At 34.2% G+C, this 25,330-nt stretch overlaps 1 protein-coding gene across 5 annotated transcripts in view; it reads right to left on the reverse strand.

Moving 5' to 3' along the window:
* The window catches only part of SPOCK3 (SPARC (osteonectin), cwcv and kazal like domains proteoglycan 3), a 481,221-nt gene that overhangs the window by 100,064 nt on the left and 355,827 nt on the right, over positions 1 to 25,330 (reverse strand). For all 5 annotated transcript variants that reach the window (XM_055276339.2, XM_055276342.2, XM_055276338.2 and 2 more), the window contains one exon: positions 24,450 to 24,564. In XM_055276339.2, the coding sequence (XP_055132314.1) occupies positions 24,450 to 24,564 (115 nt within the window). The remainder of the gene's footprint in view (positions 1 to 24,449; positions 24,565 to 25,330) is intronic.

Raw genomic sequence — 25,330 nt, forward strand, 5'->3', positions numbered from 1 at the left:
TATACACAGTCACAAGTCACATAACATTTCAGTCAACAGCTGGCTGCATATTCAATGGTAGTCTCCTAAAATTATAGTGGAGCTGAAAAATTTGTATCCCATGGTAATGTAGTAGAGGTTGTCACATTATAGCACAATGCTTTACCTTTTTTATGTCTAGATATGTTTAAAAGCATAAATACCATTGTTTTACAATTGTCTACAGTATTCAGTGCAGTACCATGATGTACAGGTTTGTAGCCTAGGGGTAATAGGCTATACCATATAGCCTAGATGTGCAGCAGGCTATGCCATCTAGGTTTATGTAAGTGCACTCCATGTTGTTTGCACAATGAAGAAATCACCTCCTGACCCATTTCTCAAAATATAGCTCTGTTATTAAGTATTATAAAAATATACATAAACATATACATATAGAAGGCCTAGATTGATATACAAATATAAAAAATAAACACTGATATTATTTCTAATAGAGGTTTATGTCTTAACCACATCTATTCTGTGGGAGCAATTCTATTAAGTCTACTTGAGTTTAAAATTGCACAAATGTATTTACTCTTCTTTAATCATCAATTACAAAGAAAACAAACTGGTCTTGGATATTTCAGCTAATATTTGACACACAATAGATACAACATGTGATAAACAGTGACTATTTTTAGTGCCAGAGCATTTTTATATTTGTAATCACACACATATGCCAGTATATGAGCTTTCTTAGAAAATTCACGTGTCTTATAATCGACTGGAATAAAATTATTACTATGAATCAGATAATTCACTCAACGGGCCTTGGGAACATAGACAAACTATAATTTTTCTTTGTAAAGAAAGATCAGAAGGGGAATGTTTTAAGGATAATTAGCACCCAGAGGGTTCCTTGTGCTAAATAGGACACATCTTCAGAAATAGGGCACCACATTTGAAAATAACACTTTCCAAAGACATTCTAGGAAAATCCTACACAGTCAACAATAGCAGAAGTATCCTATATTTTATAAGTAATCTGTGAAGAGAGTTTACAAATGTATTGGTGACAAGACCAAATATTTACCAGTATCTATCAAGAAGACCATAACCTATTTAGGTTAACCACAGCGACTAGAATTTATCTTGCTACTAGAATGTAAGAGAACGTAAGATAATCTAATACAACTGCAAGTCACTCAACTATGTAGGAATGAGTGACAGACTTTCTGTGTTCTTATGAATCAGGCATAGCTGGTATCATATCACCTAGAGTGTCGTAAGTCAAATAAAAGAAATCTATTGACAGTGAATTTCTAGGGCTCTCCAGGGAAGATTATGCGTGGAATGATCACACTAGCATTGATGCCCATTTAGCCGGGATAGTGTTGTTTGCATTAGAATCTTTTGTTTGATAAGTATCATATTGTCAATCACCTCTTACCTGGGGTGGAGACATTTTAAGTATAATTCTTCAGGAAAATTTTTTATTACTGAAAAATTTAGCAGCAATAGAATTTTTTACACCACTATGAGAAAACATGAGGGACACAGCTTTAAAACAAATTTTAAAAAGGAAGCGAGAAAGAGGAGAGCTAGAGAGACTTTAAATAGTTAATGAGACTATTATAGGTGTTTAAGTGCTGCAAATAGAAATACTGAGATGCATACTTAAATTGTGTAAAATCAATGACCAAGGAGTGCAAGCAAAATCAATGACCAAGGAGTGCAAGCGATGTATGATATATCATACACTCATTCAATAAAGAATCAGGAAGATAGAAGAGGCCCAGCATAGATACACTTCCCAACACCACTTATTACTAAGGGTTAATAAGTAGATGATAGGAAGAGACTGGAGGTGTTTCAGAACCTCCCATTACATTCCTCAGTAAGAACACAGGAAAACACACGTGTACATGCACACACAAATTCATATAGATATACATATACATATATATATGCAGAAAATATAACTCCATGTTTAATTGCTTCATAAACTTCATAGAATACTTATTATAATGTGGGTTTGGTGATTCTCAATCTTTACTGGGAACACTGTAAAGTCTGGAATAAAATTATTATTTTGGGTACCATTGCACATAAATGTTTGAATGGGAAGAGCCTTAACTGTCAATTATTGGTTTTTGTTTCCTAGGCAAGTAGCTGCAGTAATTAGTTCTCCCAATTCAGAATGATAAACAATTAGGATCATCCAAAAGCCATAACTCTGATTCAATCTCCACTAGGAGAATGTCTACATACAGGCATTTCCATGTGATAAATGCAGTAAGCAATACATTTTATTAGTTTGATTTCAAGCCACAGAATATGGTTATGTAAAGGTAAATGATAAAATTAAAAACCCGGGTAAGAGCCTGTCCTGAAGGCAACTCTGTAAAAGAATAAGAGTCTTTCCCTTAAGTAGTTTAGGTTAAAGTAGCAACCAGCCAATCTCTCTCTCTCTCTCTCTCTCTCTCTCTCTCTCCCATCTCTCTCCTGCCTTTCTGTATTTCTCAAAGTCTTTTACTAGCAATACTAGAAACGTTTGTGCTTAGATATACTTCGATAAAAGCAAATCCCACTTTATTGAATTCCACTTCAAAATTCTAGGTCAGCACTTCTTAAAATGGCAAAATAACCCATTTCAGTAGATGTTTAAATATAATGCCAAGATTGCCTTGAGCAATACGTTTGTTGAAGATTAAAGTGAAATAAATTTCCTTTGTAGTGTGCAGGATCCCCATTGCCCTTCCTGTGCTATTTATGTGTGGCTCTGTCCAGCCAGGTGCTCCAATAGGCGGCACTTCCCTGAAGAACTGACCTCTGAACTCATGCTGGTCATCCACAACATACTGGGGTTCCTAAGAGCCTGATTAGACATTTCTTTTTCCGATTTTTATTGCAATCTGTATTGCAATGAAACCTTCAGGAAAGTCCCTACAAAGTAGAGTTTTTTGGCAGCAGCTGCAAATTTTTTCAGCATTTGTCTGGTGTGGGATTCCTCTTCACACTCTTCCATTTGCTTTTCTGTATTATAATAATTTGCTTTTACATCTGTGGATCCATTAGCTCCACTTTAGCAATCCCCAGATAATATTTTATTCCCTTTTGCCCCTCTAGAAATGTACAGTGTATCCTAGCATACCTGAATGATGGCATTTTGTTCAATAGATATTTTGCTTAATCAAATTAAGTTTTTCCTTGGCTCTTTTAGTTGGCTGTGTTTTTTAGCACAGCAATTTAAACCCTGCTTAAGTGTGTATAAATTCAGGAGTTCATGCAGCAAGTAGGTTCAGATTGGATCAAAAGACAGAAATAGAAGCCTAGAAAATAAGTGCAGTAATTAAATTTAGAAAAAGCAGGTGGGAAGTAGGCTTCCTACTCGATGAACTTGATATGGCTTTTGTGCCTTGGGATATTTGAAGGCAACCAAGTTAGGAGTCTTGGAAAGAAAAAAAAATAAAAAATAGGAAGGCAGTAAAACTATGAAAAAGACTTGAGTGTAGCAAATTGAATAAAAAGTAACAAAGAGAGAATGCACCTGTCAAGTTCATGGGCTCATACACAAGTGACATGACATTGAGAGAGCATAAGAAAAATAACCAATTTTGGTTAAGAGTTAGTATTGCTACTAACTTTTTTATCTTACATTACAAAATAATCTAAGCTTTAAACGTTTTAAGTGTTCTCTTTTACAAATCTTTGTTATGTTTGTTAAATACATAAATACTGGGAAAATGACTTAATCTTCCTGAGTAGCCATTAAAAAGTCTATAAAATGCTTTGTTAATATTACATAAATCATTTTATTTGATGATGCTGATTTTTCCCCTTTTCTAGCAGATAAGTCAATTAAAAATGAAGATTGAACTAGATCTTTACCATTATTTTTCTTTCAAGAGTTTTCAACAAGCATTTACTATTTATCATATGACTTTTATGTTTACTCATTGGTTTCATTTGTATTATCATTTACAATTTGTGGTCACAAATATTATAATTTTTACATACTTAAAATTATTCCTTCAAATTCAGGAAATACAGAGAACACCACTAAGATAATCCTTGAGAAGAACAACCTCTAGACACATAATCGTCAGATTCTCCAAGGTTGAAATGAAGGAAAAAATGTTAACTGCAGCCAGAAAGAAAGGTCAGATTACCTACAAAGTGAAGCCCATCAGACTAACAGTGGAACTCTCTCTGCTGAAACCCTACAAGCCAAAAGAGAGTGGGGGTTAATATTCAACATTCTTAAAGAAAAGAATTTTCAACCCAGAATTTCATATACAGCCAAACTAAGCTTCATAAGCAAAGGAGAAATAAAATCCTTTACAGACAAGCAAATGCTGAGGGATTTTGTACCACCAGGCCTGCCTTACAAGAGCTCCTGAAGGAAGCACTAAATATGGAAAGGAAAAACCACTACCAGCCACTGCAAAAACACACCAAAATACAAAGACCAATGACATTATGAAGAAACTGTATCAACGAATGTGCAAAATAACCAGATGGCATCATGATGACAGGATCAAATTCATACATAACAATATTAACCTTAAATGTAAATGGGCTAAGTGCCCCAATTAAAAGATAGAGACTGGCAAATTGGATAAAGAGTCAAGATCCATCAGTGGGCTGCATTCAGGAGACTCATCTCACATTCAAAGACACACATAGGCTTGAAATAAAGTGATAGAGGAATATTTACCAAGCAAATGGAAAGCAAAAAAAAAAAAAAAAAAAAAAGCAGGGGTTGCAATCCTAGTCTCTGATAAAACAGACTTTAAACCAACAAAGATCAAAAAAGACAAAGAAAGGCAGAACATAATGGTAAAGGGATCAATGCAGCAAGAAGAGCTAACTATCCTAAATATATATGCACCCAATACAGGAGCACCCAGATTCATAAAGAAAGTTCTTAGAGACCTAGACTTAGACTCCTACACAATAATAGTGGGAGACTTAGACTCCTACACAGTAGAGACTTAGACTCCTACACAATAATAGTGGGAGACTTTAACACCTGACTGTCAATATTAGACAGATCAATGAGGCATAAAATTAAGTAGGATATTCAGGATTTGAACTCAGCTCTGGACCAAGCAAAACTAATAGATATCTACAGAACTCTCCACCCCAAATTAACAGAATATACATTCTTCTCAGCATCACACAGCACATATTCTAAAATTGACCACACAATTGGAAGTAAAACACTCTTCAGCAAACGCAAAAGAATGGAAATCGTAACAGTCTCTCAGACCACAGTGCGATCAAATTAGAACTCAAGATTAAGAAATTCACTCAAAACCACACAACTACATGGAAATTGAACAACCTGCTCCTGAATGACTGCTGGGAAAATAACAAAATTAAGGCAGAAATAACGAAGTTATTTGAAACCAATGAGAACAGAGACAACATACCAGAATCTCTAGGACACAGCTAAAGCAGTGTTAAGAGGGAAATTTATAGCACTAAATGCTTATATCAGAAGGCTGGAAAGATCTGAAGTTGACACATTGGACATCACAATTACAAGAACTAGAGAAGCAAGAGTAAACAATTTCAAAATCTAGCAGAAGACAAGAAATAGCCAAGATCAGGAAAGAACTGAAGGAGATAGAGACACAAAAAAACCCTTCAAAATATCCATGAATCTAGGAGCCGGTTTTTGTAAAAGATTAACAAAATAGACAGACCACTAGCAAGACTAATAAAGAAGAAAAGAGAGAAGAATCAAATAGACACAATAAAAATGATAAAGGGGAGATCACCACTGATCCCACAGAAATACAAACTACCATCAGCGAAAGCTATAAACACCTCTACACAAATAAACGAGAAAATCTAGAAGAAATGAATAAATTCCTGCACACATACAACCTCCCAAGACTAAACCAGGAAGAAGTCAAATCCCTGAATAGACCAATAACAAGTTCTGAAATTGAGGCAGTAATTAATAGCCTATCAACAAAAAAATGCCCAGGACCAGATGGATTCACAGCCAAATTCTACCAGAGATACAAAGAGGATCTGGTACCATTCCTTCTAAAATTCTTCCAAACAATAGAAAAAGAGGGACCCCTCCCTAATTTATTTCATGAGGCCAGCATAATCCTGATACCAAAACCTAGCAGAGACATAACAAAAAAAGAAAATTCCAGGCTAATATCCCTAATGAACATTGATGCAAAATCCCTAATAAAACACTGGCAAACCAAACCCAGCAGCACATCAAAAAGCTTATCCACCACAATCAAGTCTGCTTCATCCCTGGGATGCAAGGCTGGTTCGACATAGGCAAATCAATAAAAGTAATCCGTCACATAAACAGAACCAATGTCAAAAACCACATGATTATCTCAATAGATGCAGAAAAGGCCGTCGATAAAATTCAACATCCTTTCATGCTAAAAACTCTCAATAAACTAGCTATTGATGGAACATATTTCAAAATAATAAGAGCTATTTATGACAAACCCATAGCTAATATCACATTGAATGGGCAATCGCTGGAAGCATTTCCTTTGAAACCGGCACAAGACAAAGATGCCCTCTCTCACCACTCCTATTCAACATAGTGTTGGAAATTCTGTCCAGGGCAATGAGGCAAGAGAAAGAAATAAAGGTTTTTCAAATAGAGAGGAAGTCAAATTGTCTCTGTTTGCAGATGACATGATTGTATATTTAGAAAACCCCACCATCTCCGGCCAAAAATTCCTTAAACTGATAAGCAATTTCAGCAAAGTCTCAGGAAACAAAACCAATGTGCAAAAATCACAGGCATTCCTCTCCACCAATAATAGAGCACCAAATCATGAGTGAACTCCCATTCACAATTGCTACAAAGGGAATAAAATACCTAGGAATCCAACTTACAAGGGACATAAAGGACCTCTTCAAGGAGAACTACAAACTACAGCTCAAGGAAATAAGAGAGGACACAAACAAATGGAAAAACATTCCACGCTCATGGATAGGAAGAATCAGTATCATGAAAATGGCCATACTGCCCAAAGTAATTTACAGATTCAATGCTATCCCCATTATGATACCATTGATTTTCTTCACAGAATTAGAAATAACTACTTTAAAGTTCATATGGAACTAAAAAAGACCCCATATAGCCAAGACAATCCTAAGCAAAAGAACAAAGCTGGAGGCATCATTGCTACCTGACTTCACAGAATACTGCAAGGCTATGGTAACGAAAACAGCATAGTACTGGTACCAAGGCATATATATAGACCAATGCAACAGAACAGGGGCCTCAGAAATAACACCACACATCTACAACCATCTGATCTTCAACAAACCTTACAAAAACAAGCAATGGGGAAAGGATTCCCTATTTAATAAATGGTGCTGGGAAAACTGGCTAGCCATATGCAGAAAACAGAAACTGGACTTCTTCCTTACACCTTATACAAAAATTATCTCAAGATGGATTAAAGACTTAAGTGTAAAACCTAAAACCATAAAAACCCTAGAAGAAAACCTAGGCAGTACCTTTCAGGACACAGAAATGGGCAAAGACTTCATGACTAAAACCTCAAAAGCAATTGTAGCAAAAGCCAAAATTGGCGAATGGGATCTTTTGCACAGCAAAAGAAACTATCACCAGAGTGAGTAGGCAACCTACAGAATAGGGGAAAAATGTTTTCAATCTATCCATCTGACAAAGGTCTAATATCCCGAGTCTACAAGGAACTTAAACAAATTTACAAGAAAAAAGCAAACGACTCAATCAAAAAATGGGCAAAGGATATGGACAGACACTTCTCAAAATAGAAGATGGAATATTGTATTAACTTATGATCAAACTAGGAGTCTGGTTGACAACTTATATGAAAATTTTATAATTGAGTATTTCAAAAGGATATGCTCCTGGAAAATATTATGTTTCCAATCAGAAATGAGCTAGTGAAATACCCGCAAATATAAATAGGTTTCTCTATTGAAAATAATTTTAATCGTCATGAATGCATTATTACCTCATGAACTCCATATTGCACGTCCACGTTATTTCTAGGTTGAAATACTTCAAGATAAATATAATTAAAAACGTTTCTTAAATTATTTATCGTACACAAAACTGAGCTTCTGAATAAAAATAATCATGAATACTTCAGTTCTAAATTGGACCATGACTGTGGAGCCAGTAAGAGTGAACAAATTGAACCTTCCTCTCTGCAAGCTTAACCTAAGTTAGAAGTCCCATATACGAACAGTAAAGAAGATGCCTGATGAAGGCATCATTTTAATGCACAGTTTGCAGAATTCAGAGTGAAGTGATTTAGTGAGATTCTGTGGAATAACACAGTCTACAGTCTTGTTTCAAATTACTGTTTCTTCTGACATTCTGGATGAAGATCACAATAATAATAACTATAAAAATAATAATGATAATTTCTCAGATATAATGATGGAAGTTATTTTTATATTTTCCGCCCATAAAGTTTTAATATGCATGAGAAAGAGATAGAGAAGAGTGTTCCATACTGGTGAGAAAAAAAAATGTTATTTAAAATTATAGGATATAATGGACAGGTTTCAGTACAAATGAAGTCTGAGTTTAAGCTACTATGATTATCATAAAACAGTCACTCTTATTATTTAATAAGTAAGCACATGTTGAGATGAATGGTTTATAAGTATAATACACTGGAAATGAATTCCATAATTTTGGAAAAGTTATTTGGCTAAATTTTAAATGATTATTGACTAATGAATTATATTAAATAAGTAAAAATAATTAATTACAGGTAAAGAAAACTAATGGTTTTAAAGATTAGGCAAATGTGTAGTATATGCTAATATAAAGGTAACAAAATAATTATATTTAGGCATAGTTATAAAACATTAATTGTAGGCATATAAATTAGGGCATAAAAGTATAATGATGTTTTTAATCTTAAGTACCAGATACTAATCTGTGAAAGGAAAAACTGAAATTGAGAAACACATTATGTGTCTACTAAAAATACAAAAAATTAGCCGGGCGTGGTGGCGGGCGCCTGTAGTCCCAGCTACTCAGAGAGGCTGAGGCAGGAGAATGGCGTGAACCCAGGAGGCGGAGCTTGCAGTGAGCCGAGATCGTGCCACTGCACTCCAGCCTGGGCTGGAGCGAGACTCCATCTCAAAAAAGAAAAAAAAAAAAAAAAAATTTTTGACTCCCAACATATATATGTTCCAGAAAAAAGTTTAAGTTTTAAATTTCATTACTTTTATATGTATATAGTATATGTAGATGGTACATATACCAGTTGATTTGTTGGATTAAGAAATAAATGGCATTATTTTAAAAATAAGTTTTGAGAATTTAAACTTCTTTATTTCCATTTCAGTTGTAATTTTAAGGAAATAAACTAGCTAACTACAAACTCCTATATAATTTTGAGCTTTTGTTGCTTCTTGCTGCTGTAGTTATACATTCTGGAAGCAAAATATAAAAATTACCCAGGTACAGTGGCTCACACATGTAATCGCAACAATTTGAGAGGCTGAGACGGTGAGACGAGAGGATCACATGAGACCGGGAGTTTGAAACCAGCCTGTGCAACATAGCAAGACCTTATCTCTACAAAAACAAAAAACAAAAAACAAAAAAACCTAGGCATGGGAGCACAGGCCTGCAACTGTAGCTAACCAGGAGGCTGCAGTGGGAGGATTGCTTGGGGCCAGGAATAGAGGCTATGGTGAGGTATGATTTATGATTGTGCCAGCGAATTCCACCCTGGGCAACACAGTATGACCCTGTCTCTAAAGACTTAAATCTTACAATGAGTATAAATCTTACACTGAGTGTCACCTGGACTAACTTGGAGGTATGAAGTTAAATTTTCTTAAAACCTATATCCAGGTCATCTCAGGAGGATGACCATAGTATTCAAGTATAGATCACAAAATAAATCCAGGAAAACTCACATTTCTCTGAGAAACAGTAATCTAGCTTATGCATACTTTCATCTATTTAAACATAAGAAGAATGGCACAACGTTGTTGAAAAAGTCAAACTATATCAATATAATTTTCTTCACTTAATCCCACAAAAATAAAACAATGGCTACATGCTAAGTGTACATTTCTCAAACTACTTGGAATTAGGGCCTATTTAATGTAAACGGAATGGTCTCTGGCCAAAAGTTACAAAATTTGTCTATTATCCTTTTTTTCTATGCTATGATGTGCAGTATGATTTTATGTTTACATATTAGTGGCTTCAACAAAATTTATAGTTTTGATAATCGAGCCTAATTTTTGGAAATAAAGTTTTAAAGAACTGTATGCTAAGAAAATCAATTAAAACCAAATGTTTAGTTAGATGGGAGAACCGTTGGTGTTTTCATTAATTATTCAGAAAATTACAAAGCTGCTCCCAGGCTAATGGAGCAGAGCTCTCCATTGGACTCAACTGAGCAACCACAGACAAATGCCTGGGAGGACTCTCTGGTGCCTGATCTTGCAGGATCAGCAGGAATAGCAAAAAGGACAGTGCTGCTAATTTCACAAAATGTAAATTGCTGATATTTTGGTCTTTTCAGTTCAAGCAATCAGAGTTAAACATATGCCAAATTATATAGTCAAAAGTCTTAAAGCAGTAGGCATAAGGCCATCTAAGTAAACCAGGAAAATTAAGATCTTTGGCTCTCCCTTTTCTCTCTCAGAGCTCCAAACTAAATCCTCAAGAAGCACAGCTTTTTGGCATATTTGTGCTCTTGGTTTCCAGAAAATCTGGGCAAGAAGATAACAATACTATAACAGCTACAATATTTATACAAAAGAAATGGCACCATGTCTAGTAAAAACAGTTTACACTGAGTCACAGTGCCATCTTTGTATTCAAAAGGCAACTAATAGCATTATACACCAATACATTATGTAATTATAACGAATAGAATTCTGTGTGTGTGTGTGTTTGAGATTTACAGTTTTATCTCCAAAATGTAAGGAGCTTCAAAGTCATTCCCAAACTTATACTAAGAAAACCTGAAGAAACTGGAAAACACTGACTCTTTTGGGACCCTTCAGATAACTGATATTATAGGGCAAATCATCACATGAAATCTAGAGAGTCAGGCAATTTCATACAGATACAGCACCTGGGATTTTTTACTTAAAGCATAAGCTGATGAATGCCATAAACAAGTAGAAATACTTAAACAGTAATTTTTATTTACTCCAGTAATTGCTGGAGGCTGAGTGTGGTCCAGCTTCAAACTGAGAAGCTCCTGGGGCTACAATCAAAGGCTCACATTTGACAGTTTGTCCTCCAGGAACCCTACAATGTCCTCATGGGGAGAATCTGAGAAAGTTCTCCACATGACCTTGGAAGAAGGAAAGGAAGTGTGGCTATCATGAAATCTTCTTAGACTATTCTCACTAATGAATCCCTGGTCTTTAGGAGAAGGACTTTACCAGCGGGCAATGCTGGTCCAGCATCCCATTTCAGGGACGGGAATTCTGCTCTACTCCCATAAGAGAGGGACAACTGAGATCAGCTTAGTTGGAACCAAAGCTATTAAAGTAATAAGTTGATAGTGGCACTATTATACTTGAAGACTTCAACATTTATCAGTAACTGATAAAGCACAAAAAAAATTAGTAAGCGTATTGGGGACCTAAATAGTGCTACCAATCTTCTCAGTCTAATTGATATTTACAGAATACTCCATCCCAAATCCATATTCTTCTAAAATGTGCATGGAACATTCACCAAGACGGAATACATTCTGGGCCATAAAACACACCATAAAAAATGTAATATAATAAAAACCATATTAAGTATATTCTTAGAACACAAAGGAATTAAACTAGAAATCAATAAGAGAGATAGTTGAAAAACCCCCAAATATCTTATAATTCAACAAAATAATTCTAAGTAACCCACAAGTCAAGATGAAGTCTAAAGAAAAGCTAAAAATTACTTTGAGCTAAATGAAAATACAACTCATCAAAATTTTTGAAACATAAAGAAGTGTTTAGAGGGAAATTTATTGCATTGACTAGATATGTTAGAAAAGAAGATAACCTAAGCTTCCTGATATAGTTTGACTATGTCCCCATTCAAATCTTATCTTGAATTGTGATCCCCATAATTCCCACATGTCGAGGGAGGGATTTGGTGGGAGGTGATTGGATCATGGGGGTGGATCCCCCCATGCTCTTCTCATAATAGCGAGTAAGTTCTCACAAGATCTGATGGTTTTATAAGCATCTGGCATTTCCCCTGCTCACACTTGTCTCTCCTGCCACCATGTGAAGAAGGTCCTTGCTTCCCCTTTGTCTTCCGTCATGATTGTAAGTTTCCTGAGGCCTCCCCAGCCATGTGGAATCGTGAGTCAATTGCACCTCTTTCCTGTATAAATTACCCAGTCCGAGGCATTTCTTTATAGCAGTGTGAGAATGGACTAATACAATTCCACCTCAAGAGACTAGAGAAAGAAGAACAAATTAAATATAAAGAAGTAAAAGGAAGAAAATGATAATAAAAAACAGAAGTCAGTGTAACTAAAACAGTAAATCAATAAATAAAATCAATGAAACCAAAAGGTGATTCTTTGAAAAGATCAATAAAATTGAGAAGCATAGAGATGAATTAACCAAGAAATAAAAAGAGGGCAAAATTAGCAATATTGGGACAGACCAAAGGGTTGTCACTACTGCTTTCATAGACATTAAAAGGAAAACAAGATAGTATTATTAACAGCTATATGCTCATAAATTTGATAATTTTATTAAAACAAACCATGTCATTGGCAGACTCAAACCACCAAAACTCTTTTAAGGAGCAATACATAATCTAAATAGCCCTATACCTATTGTAAAAATTGAATACTTGGTTAAAATGTTGCAAAAAAAGAAAAGATCTGCCAAGGTACTTCAGTGGTGCATTCTATGGAACATTTAGAAAAAAAACAATTACCAATTCTACACAAAATCTTCCAGAAATTTGAAGAGAAAGAAACACTACAAATAATATGAGACAGTCTGCCCTAATACTAATGCCAGATAATGACATTACAAGAAAATTACAAACTAAAATATGTTATATTTTAGCAAAAAAATCTTTAAAAATATTAATAAATTATTTTATATATATTAAACAATATAAAAAGAGTTAGCAGTATTTATTCCAAGAAGTAAGCCTGGTTCAGCATTCATAAATCAATGCAATGTAACATATTAGAATACCAAATAAGAAAAAAAAATTGACCATACCAATTGAGGCAGAAAAGTAATTTCACAAAGTTTAATACCCACTCTTGACAAAACAAAGTACAAAGAAAAACTTTCTCAATCTAATAAAAGGCACACACACACACACACACACACACACATATATAGAGAGAGATATATCTTAAGTATTTTAATTACGACAAACTGAAAAATTTTCCCCTAAGGTTCAGAACAAGAAAAATATCCTCTCTCATCACTCATATTAAATAGTACTGTAAAAGTCTTAGTAGTGTAATAAGACAAGAATGAGTAATAGAATATGTAACAGAAGGTAGGAAGTGTACATATAGGATATAGAGAAATAAAATTATCTTTATTGACTAACAACATTACTGGCTACATAGAAAATGCTAAAGAATCTACAAAAGTCTCCTGAAAGTAATAAGCTAATTTAGCATTGTTGCAGGATATAAAGTGAGCCACCTAAACACTAACAATGACAAACTGAAACTCAAGATGGAAAAACAAAAACAAACTATACATATGGATATACACATAAATTTATATCCATACAAAAACCTGTACACGGATGTTTATAAAAGTTTTACTCACAGTTGCCAAAACTTGGAAGAAACTAAGATATCCTTCAGTATGTAAATGGATAAATACACACAGTGGGGCATCCAGACAAAGCAGTATTCTCCAGCACCAAATAGAAATGAACTATCAAGCCATGAAAGGACATCAAAGAAACTTAAATAAACATTATGAAGTGAAAGGAGCCAATATGAAAGGCTACATGGTGTATGATTCTAACTATATGACTGTCTTAGTTATTTTTTTGTTGCTGTAACAGAATATCTGAGATTGGATAGTTTATTTAAACAAAGAGCTTTATTTGGCTCATGATTCTGGTGGTTGGAAAGTTCAAAACTGGGCATCTGTATCTGGTGAGGGTCTTATGCTGCTTCAATTCCTGGTGGAATGCAGAAGGGAAGCTGGCATGTGTAAAGCAATCACTTGGTGAAAAAGGAAGCAAGAAAGAGAAACAGGGGAAGCCAGAGTCTTTCTAATAAGCTTCTCTCTCAAGAACTCATCCATCATGGAGAGAGGGAGAGCTCATTCACCTCTTTCGGAGGACATTGGTCTCCATGAGGGATCTGCTGCTATGACCCAAATACTTTCCACTAGGCCTCACCTCCCAACACCACCAGACTGGGAATCAAATTTCAACATGAGTTTTTGTGGGGACAAACCAAACCATAGCAATGACATTCTGGAAAAGAAGAATGATGAAGTTAAAAAAAAAAAATCAGTGGTTTCCAGGGCTTGGAGAAGAGAGGGATGAAAAGGTGGAGCACAAAGTATTTTTATGGCAATGAACTACTTTGTGTAATACCATAATGATTGATACTTGTCATCATAAATTTCTCCAAGCCCACAATATGTACGATAACAAGAGTGAACCTGAATGTAAACTATGGATTTTGGGTGATAATGATGTATCAATAGTTTCATCAGTTGCAACAAATGTACTAGTATGATGGAGGATATTGATAATGGAAGAGGCTATACATGTGTGGATGTATGGGTTATATGTTAAATTGCTGTACCTTCTGCTCAATATTGTTGTGAACCTAAACTGCTCCACAAATAAAGCCTATTTTAATAAAAATGAAAGTTTCCATTTCAAATACTTATAGGAGACATATATTGGACTTTGAGAATCATGATGTAGATAAATTCTAATGTCCTTTCTTTAAGCTTCTCTGTTACTACTAAATTAGTTTGATTCCTGACCAATAAATTCATAAACTCAACTCATTTAATTTGAACAATTATTTTCTCTACACTAGGCACTGTAGATGCTAAGAACAGGGGTTGGTAGTTGGGGAAGGGTATAGAACTCAATAGAAACGAAAGGGACCGATTCTAAAGGAAGAAGAGGAAGGCAAAGGGGCATCAAAGATCTCAAAAGCATGTGGGTATTCACTCAGAAGAAGGAATGGATTTCATAATAATATTGTTTAGAACAATTTCCCAAGTGTCTCTCGTGTGTACATGCACCTTGTAGTAGCTTTTGTCTCAGACTGTCATTTTGAAGATGCATGTATAGCAAATGATCTTGGGAGACTGAGATAGTGTCGCCATGCAGGGGCAAGAACAAAATCTGTTGCTTTCCAGAAGCGTAAAGATAATGTCTTTCTCTGGGGTAGAGTTTGGACAAGTTTGCTACTATCCTCCTTATAAGGATGGGGGTTACCTAAGCTTGGCGTTCCTCAGCTAAGACTCAACCCCACCATGTATACAGCATTCTCCTGAGCTGAATCCCACCTGTGAGCTTGTGACCAAGGAGAATGAACACAAGCAAGAAGTTCTTGTGAACAACAATCAGAGTCCTAAATCTCTGATCTCAAAGTCTCCTGTATGCTGCCAGCATCTGTGAGACTGTGGCAGGCAGGCTTTTTAGCTTCGAAGTAGGGAAAAAGCATCAGACCCTTGAAAAATATAGGTCTTTGATAAGTAGAATTGATTATTTATATAACGTGCTAAGAACATTGTATCTGTGTATTCAATTTAATCTTCACAAATACTCAGTGGATTTTGCTTTACCTATATTGTAGAAGAGGAAACTGAATTAGCATGTAATTGCTAATCTCCTCAATGTCGAACTTCAGGACAGTGGCAGCGTCACCCATGTAAGCACACACATGTGTGGCCCCTACATCTGTGAGTTTAAGTACAGGAATCAAGTGACTCCCTGGACACTTGGGTTTCAAATAGAAGACTTTATGATAATCAAAATTTTTGGAAAAGTAGATTGTAGAATTGTATTTGGTACATGACATATATGCAAAATGACAGAAATTAGGGCAGATGCAAATTTAATATCTTATTGGAAAAAGTAATCCCTAAAGTAGTAGTATTTTAATAATAACTCTTTTGCCTGACCTAGTTAAGTAATTATGTCAATACCTTCTATTTATATAAATAGACTAGAATATCAGAAAGTTGTTCTGATCTGCCCAAATTGTAAGACATTTTTGTCTGAAACAAATAACTGTGCACCTTAATTTGTGCTATGCTTACATATGGCTAAAACCTTTAAGAAAATTATCTGATAGAGGAGTGAGTGATCTACAAGTTTTTTAAAGGACATATAGATATATTTGTCATGTTTACAATATGTAAATCACTAATGCCATATAAATATTTATGATAGGTTGGTTATTACTTTTGATAATCAGTATCACTTTTCTGCAACACTTTTGCATATTTAAAAAACAAGAAGCTGAAAGTATGTATTATTAAAATATTCACTTTTAGAAAAAGTAAATAGTTCAAAAATCCCAAGTTAGTTTATATAGCCTCAGATTTTCTAGTAGGTATGATATTTTTGTCTATATTATTAATTTTAATGATTAAATACTTAATCATGATATTCCTTTCAGTTATTCATACATCATTTTCTATAATGTAAATAATATTATTCCTGTCTACAACATTAGAAGTTAGAAGACAAATGATCAAAGCTTTCACATGCTGAGGAAATATGCTATTTTATCTGGCACTAAATTCTATTTACCATACTATTTACCAATTCTATGTTCAAAATAAAGAGTTTTCTGATATCGAAGTTCCTGAAAAGTTTACCATACCCACACCCTCTTTAAGAAAATATTAAGGCATATAGCTGTAGTCAAGAAAACCAAAGGAGACAACATAAGAAAATGGAAAATATTAAATTAGAATAATTATGGACATAGACTAGGAGTGGAAATTACAAGTGTTACAGATGAGAATTTGCACAGGTTTAGGACCAGACAGGACTGGACTGGAACAGAGTGTAGAAGGGTCTAGAATAGACAAAGTGCCAAGTGAAGAGCAAGCAGTTTCTAAGCAGCAGAAAGCTGTGATGTTACCACATTTTCAGAAATTTGGTCAGTAATTGAAACAACTCTGAAAGAATGTAGACAGTTTACTACTCATGGCACAGCAGGTAGCAAAAGCTTCTTGTTCACATGAGTTCCCATTGCCCCCTCAAGTCACACAGAGGCAACAGGAGCCAGCCCAGGGGAAGGCGGAGCACACAGATCTGTGGCACAGCTGAGGAACACGGGGCTCAGCAAAACCACAACCTATATGGGATTGGGAGCAAACGTAACTCTCTGTTGCCTTGGAAGAAGGCATTACCTTTACTACCGCGGGAATTAAACAAATCTCCTCAGAGAAGTGAGGGGCTTTATTACAGCCTAATTCACCCACTCACTTGAAGGGAAACATTATTTCAAGAATGTTTGTTTGGAAAGATAGTTCAAGACTTGTGGGAACACTGTGAAGAACTGCTTTCCTACATACGGCTGGGAATGTGACTGGTATTTTCTTACAATTTGAGACTAAAGAATTTTGAAAATATGGCAATGGAATTTTTTCTTTCCTCTTGACGAGAAAGAAAGCTATTTAGAAGCTCCGTGGAAGAGAGTTAAGAAACTGAAGAAACAAAAACTTATGGCCTGGGGAAAACAATTAGCATAAAATAAATACACATAAAAGTAAAAGCAGAAAAATATCATTTTATCATGTTAACTAAAATTTGGCATGATTTTAAGCAAACGATAATGTTGAATAGATGATCCATCAGGTCTTGGCATTCTAGTTTTATTGGCACAAGGATGTACAGCATTTTGTAGTGGTGATGAACATGTATATATAGCATAATATACTATATTATAGTAAAAATTATTTACAAACAATATTAATAGTGTTTGTTGATTTTTAACATTTAGTATCAAACTCCAGACTAATCATGGAAGACTTGTTTTAGTTACCTAATAATATTTAAGTGTAAAAAACATAAAATACATGTAGGTAAAGGAAGTCAAGATGAATGAGCAGAAGTTTTTGTAAAATTAGGGGTGCTGGTGACACTTTTCTGAACTTGATGGAACAAGAAAAAAATTTACATTTATTGAAAGGTTAAAAATTACCAGTGAGATAACTTTAATAATAATTCACTATCACTATGGGAAGTTTGGGGTAGAGAAATAAGATAAATATTTATTTTTCAAAATAGTAAATATTGTCTCTAATTGATACATTATCAGTGAAGGGATACACACATCAAAGTTACAATAGAAACAACCAAAAGAATGAAATATCATAGTGGTTAAAGTGGTTACCTCTAATCAATAAAACAGGATTTAAAGGGTTTGTTCTAGAACAGTTGCTCTCATTATATTTTGATTTGTACTAGTTAGTATTTTACCACATACACAAATTATTTTGTCAAAAAGTTCTCCTATAGAAACCAAAATTCTGAACCTTTCAGAGCCATTTTAGACTTACTGATTGTGATTTAAAAAGTAGATTTCCCTGCAGCTATTTTCTCTGGTATCATTGAACATTCCTTGATTATTCTTGCTTTGGGTAAATTCTGTTATTAGAGTTGAGATATTTCTTTTATGGTGTTAAAACTGCCAAATTTTAAGTAAAGAGTTCCATTACAGAAAATAAAATAAAAGCAATTAGAGCTCTCATGTTCAGAAAACATAAGCTAAATACAAATAAATATAAATGTATTATTAGGCAAATGTAACAGAATTTAAATCAAGTGCTATTAAATACTAGATCTTTGGTAGGGATGGAAGAAAAAGGAATGAAAATCTCAAAAGGGCAGTAAACAGGAGGTAAAATGGTTCCACAATCCATTTCAGAGTACATTATAATGTAAAAGTTCTCATTAACAGGTCATTTTTGTTTAGAGATAAACCATACTTTCACTCTTAGAGATGATTTGGGAAAAGGATATTAAAATTCTTGAACTGATTTGTTTGTTTGTAGTAATAACTTCATTACAAGTGATTTTACATTTAACTGATGTTACTAATTATGTGAAAATAGTAGAAACAGTAATAATTTTGCCAATAAGTAGAAATTTGGTGTAAATATACTTTACAAGAAATGCACAGAAAATATTAATTAGTAATACATTAAGTAAATCATCTATTGCTACCATAATTATCATCCTGCATCACCTTGGAAATATGAAAAATGCTACCAGGAAAGATATAAACAAAATGGCCGGGCGCAGTGGCTCACACCTGTATTCTCAGTAGTTTTGAAGGCCGAGGCAGGCGGATCCCCTGAGGTCAGGAATCGAGACCAGCCTGGCCAAAATGGTGAAACCCTGTCTCTACTAAAAAAATACAAAAATTACCTGGGCAAAGTGGCGCATGCATGTAATCCCAGCTACTCGGGAGGCTGAGGCAGGATAATTGCTTGAACCCGGGTGGTGAAGGTTGCAGTGGGCCGAGATCACGCTACTGCAATCCACCCTGGGTGACAGAGCAAGACTCCACCTCAAAAAATAATTAAAACAAAGATATAAAAAAACTTCTAAGGAGAGAAAATAAAATAAATGATGCATGTTTACTTGTTGGCATCTCAGAATGTTTATTATGTAATATTTCAAGAAAATTTGGCTCCCAAATATATACACTATAAGAAGTTGGCCAAAATCATAGCCAACATAGGCCAATAAATTTTTAGACTTTCAAAGAGCAACCCCAAATGATTTAACATTGCTTTTTAAAATGTGTATGTAACTCATAGATTGTTGTAATTTCATTTTAAAAATACAATGTCAATTCTTTATGTATCTCTGCTTGGTAAAAATAATACAAATACTCTAAGTTATTTCACACATATCACCAAAATTATATACTGTGATTGAAGGGGCACATGACCTATGACCAGAAAAGAAAGAGAGACTCCAAAGGGCTAGTAAGACACTGTAATTAGGAGGCAGCAATCATCGCTTCAAATCCTTGCTTTGGTGCTTTATTAGTTGTGTGACTTTAGACTGGTTACTTAACTTCTCCGTGGTTCAGGTTAATCATTTGTAAAGTGAAGCAAGGATACAAATAGCATCCACATCCTAGGGCTTTGTGAGGACTAGATGAAATAAGACATTTAAATAACACGTGCAGCTAAAGGAGTGTCCAGCATATACTAATAAGGGCATAGACTAATAAGTCTAGCCCTTTTACTTTAAAATGGCTACAGATTTATGTTGAACAAATTTAAGAGATTTAACCAAAGTTTAGAAAAGTGACAAACCTGGGTTAAAATCAGTCTCTTAATTAAAAAAAAAAATATATGAAGAGTGTAGATAGGGAAGGCAGAAAGACTATCTGGTAACTATTTTAAATTACAGAAATGTCTCTTCACTTTGGAACTTCAGTTTCCTCATGTTCCCAGCTTGTTTACCAATAAGAGTTATAGCCAGGCATGATCATGATGGCTCATGCCTGTAATCCCAGCACTTTGGGAGCCTGAGGTAAGAGGATCGCTTGAGGCCAGGATTTATAAACCAGCCTGAGCAACATAGTGAGACTCTGTCTCTACAAAAATAAAAATTAAAAAAAATTAGCCAGGCATGGTGGCATGCACTTATAGTTCTAGCTACTCAGGAGGCTGAGGTGGGAGGATCACTTGAGACCAGGACTTTGAGACCAACCTGGGAAACATAGCAAGACTTTGTCTCTAAAAAAAGTATAAGATTTAAAAAAAATATATACATACTTTGAGAACTAAATGTCTGACTCAGATAAATTAATTCCAAAGCTTTCATGTCTGGCAATGACCAATTTGCACTGTATCCTCCTTGAAAGTACTCTGTATCCTAGAATGAAGGGATGGCTTTCTTGAAGGTGACCAAGGCCTTTAGGATTCCACGTTCCTTTTCTACTTCCTCCTCTTTTACCCAGCTTCACCTGTTACTTTTCAAAATAGGTTATTTTCCTTCTCTATTCAGGCTTCACTGAAACTCAATAATTCAAACTATCAAGGTGCATAAGGAGTATGTGTTTAGATGCATGTTGGGGTTAAAATATTCAAAATGATATAATTTGAAATGAATTAAATTTTAAGAGGTTAGATATATAAAACCATGAAACTCATAATCATAAGAAAAGTAGTTTGAACTTTGGAATACCCAGATTTGAAACAAACAGAAAATGTCAATTAAAATGATCTTTTGACTCTAACCAGTGAAATAAATAAACAAATGGAGCAGTTTAGATATGTCATATGTCTAAAGTTTACTGTGCTTATGTACCACTATTGTGTAGACAATTTAAGATTTGTCTAGGGTACAAAAATCCTACTTAAAAATAAATGCTTCGTACAGTATTTTTCAATGTTCTTTTTCAATGAACTTTTGTTTTGCAAGTCCTTTCTAATTCTTAGGATTGCATTTTATACACATATATAAAATCTGTAGAAAATGGTCTATTCATAGACCATGCTCACAACTATGAATCTCATATTTTCCTGGCCATAAAAATATTAGAGGCCTCTAAAAATCAGCTGAAACGTGAATATTCTTTGAATGAATTTGATCTACTTTACAAATAATACTTTTTTATTTGCAATTGAACAATACGTTAACAAAAAAAGATGGAAGAAAAGGAGGGAATCCATTAAAGGGACTCCAAACACTGGCCTTTATAATACTAAATTTATGAGTTAGAAAATGAGAGAACTGTATAGTTAAGTTACTAACTGAAGAGTGTATGCTTATCTACTTACGTAAAGTCAGAATCTAGGGTTTGAAACATGGAATTTATCTGTTTTTATTTATTTAAAATACTTGAATGTATGTATTTGGACCAATTTACACACATTCTTAATAAGTACATTAGAGAAATAGAGGAAAACTTTATTTATTCATACTTTATGAAGAAAATCTATATTTATTAATTTTAATGCATTTCAAGTAGATTTAAAGATTCTGATCTTAACATGGGAAAACATACTATGGTGCCAATTTGACCTCAAATATAGGAAGTCAGAAAGATTTAAGAAATACCTCGTTGTTGGTAGTTTATTCCGCACTTTTTCTAGAACAGAGAAGATATTAAATAGAATTCCCTGCACTGCACAGTCTACCTAAGGCATGCTTCTAATGTAAATGACAGTTGAAAGATTAGAAATGATACTAAACTCGGTTTTATATTTCCCCTGTCTCTCAGCCTTTGCCACTGTATAGAAATGACACTCAGAATTGACTGTACTGCTTTTCCACAGCAGGTGGCAAAATCCTGTACTTGCGTTGCCCTGACAATTTGTCAGAGCAGGATTAGTTTAAATTCTTCTTGCCTCTCTTTCTATGCACAATCGAACACAAATGATCTTTATCCCTTGATGATATGACTTTTAAAAGTTTTCTTCTTGATATATTCATATACACACTATACAGAAAATTTGAGTAATATGAAAAATAATTATTGTTTATTCACAAGAGATCCTCTTCTCAGATGTGATACCTTCCATCTTTAACGCACAGAGTTCCTTTTGCAGCTTGTGGTTGATTATCATAAATTAATACTACATCAAAAATACCTTTTCATTCAAAATGAAGTTTAAAAGCAGGAAATCTCATTGAAGTAAAACCTTGTTGAAAGTCTGTGATACATTAGAGATACACACTTACTATGACCACGTCTCAAATGTTGTTCTTAATAGCCTTCAGTGAAAAAATTGGCTCATGGATAGTGAACCTGGTAGGATTTGTTTCCCACCTGAAGTGGATTTCCAAAGATAAATGTGGTCACTTTTGTCTTCAATTTAATTGTGAAAATGTACTCCATCAGAAGTGGGAATGAGGAAGGCACAAACATCAAAGAATTTCAGTTAAAAGGAAACCACAAGTAGCTTTTTGATTATCTGGGGGCTAATTAGTATATTCAAGGTGGTACTGAAAGTCCTTATTTGGGCTGTGTTGAAGAGAGTGGATTGGAGGAGATGAGGGCTGAGGACTACAGAAGGAACCACGGTGGGTAGTTAAACTTAGACCGGGGCAAGTCAGCAAGGATGAGGCCTAAAGAACAGGGCTCCTGGGCAACATATATGATGCAGTTTATACTGCTCGGGTGACGGGTGTGCCAGGATCTTACAAATCACCACTAAAGAACTTACTCATGCAGCCAAATACCACCTGTACCCCAATAACTTATGGAAAAAAAAAAAAAAAAAACAGAGTTCCTGAAAGGCAGCATGGCATCTCTCTTCTACCAACTGGTGTCATTCTTCACATGACCTAATGATTGAGCACTAATTTACCATTAATTTTCAAATCGACTAATCTATTTTTGAATAATAAAAATAGTCTTTCTTAAAGGCAATGCTATCACATTTAATTTTATTTTGTTTTTCATCTTAAATATTACTTAATGAGTTAAGACCAATACAAGTGGCATAACTGAAATTTGGAAGCTATATCTAATAAAATATTTATATGGTACTGTAACATGGAATAACCAGTATATCATGCTCAATGAAATACATAAGTTTATGTTAAAGAAATTTCATACTCAATGCATTTTTCCTATTTGCATATCCATTCTTCACATTTCTTAGGGAAAAAGGGCAAAAATTACTTATCCAAATTAATAAGGGCACCCAATAATAATTATTAGATTAGAAGAGTTCAATAGTAATAAATTATATAACTGTTGATGACAGTGCTCTAATGCTGTAAAATATTTTTTGACTGAAAGAAGCATCTATTCTCCACACTTCGTTCTTTATCTAGAGGTGCTGAGGACTGGAGCTAGCAGCCATGGAGACTTTTTAAAAAGGCATAAACAATATTTCAAATATAATAATGATACCATGTAAACTATAATAAATAATCTGAAGTCAAGTTAGATATTATAGTACATATCTGGTTGAATGCATTTTATTTTTACTAGACAGTAAACCAATAGAAACAATGAATTAAAGACTTCATCCGGTCAAAAAAAAAGTTTAACTTATAAAATTATTACACAGGAAATTATGAAACACAAACTGTATACATGGTGTAGACATCTTTATTTAAAATGGTTAGTATTAATTGACTGAGCAGTTGCAGATCTGATCAAACCACTTAATTACTTACTACTTTATCAGTAATCAGTTTTCTGCTCTAAAAGAAAAAAATGGATATAAAACACATGTTTTAGACACAACTGTTTATAGAATGCATTGGTTTAGATTTCTTATATATGATGAGCACATAGGAAAGAAGTATCTATTTATTGCCATCAAAATAAATAGAAATCTAAAGAAAATCATTCCTTGATATAATAGTTGAGGCTAACAGGAAAATATCTTCAATAAAAATATAAATGATATTGGGTATTTGTATAAAAACAAACTTCATTGTGTATTTAATGACAACATTTATTGCAAAACATTTTAGTAGAGAGTGATGAATGTAAAATTATAAATATATTCTTGTCACTTACCTCTCTTAACATTTCTGCTTGTACTGGTGGGCTTATCTGAAGGACATGGGCAATGTCCTTCACATTTGACTGAGATCTGTTTTCCTAAGATACATGCCTGATATTCTAGTTTGCACTGTATAAAAAGAGAAAAAAAAGTAATTCAAATGCTTTAGTTATATCAGTAGAAACTCAAGAAATTTTTAGAAATAAAGGTAATTTTTTATGCATATAATTTGGAGATTTTTCCACTAGGTAATTCATCTCCAATACTAAAGTGCAATTTTACCCACTTATGTAGAGTATTACTGCTCCATAAAAGAGGCAGAAATGCAGTTGCCTTGGGTATCATTTTGGTGAACAGTCACTGAGAAATATAATTGGTTTAAAAGTCATTCTCAGTTTGTCAGATCTATTATATGACATGAGTAGAACATTCTAGAATCAAATGGAGAGACACATGACATAGAGTTTGACAGTACATCTCTTGAGCTTCTCAAATATAATCTCGGTTTTTGGTTACTTAAGTAAGCATGTCTTCTCTTAGTTATTGGACTCTAAGTTTTGGCTTCAGAGACTCTATGCATCAGTCTTTAGCCAGTGACTTGCACAGCATCAAATGGCCCATCTTATATTCCCCAGGCAAAGAATTGTAAAATATATATATGTAAATTGATGTGTTCATTAAATAGTTCTATAGTTACTTGTGATTTTCCACAAACATAGCACCATAGCTCAAACACACATTCATACACATAGAGAACAAACATATATATTTACATACAAAATAAATCAAATATTTATGTAGCCTTTATATAATATACTCTGTATGCATATATATTTCACATATATTTTTGGTGTGATGATGTGCTTAGTGTCTCTCTAATCCTCGTGTGCAAATC

This window comes from Symphalangus syndactylus, chromosome 4, assembly GCF_028878055.3.
Source record: "Symphalangus syndactylus isolate Jambi chromosome 4, NHGRI_mSymSyn1-v2.1_pri, whole genome shotgun sequence".
In the NCBI taxonomy this organism is placed as follows: domain Eukaryota; kingdom Metazoa; phylum Chordata; class Mammalia; order Primates; family Hylobatidae; genus Symphalangus; species Symphalangus syndactylus.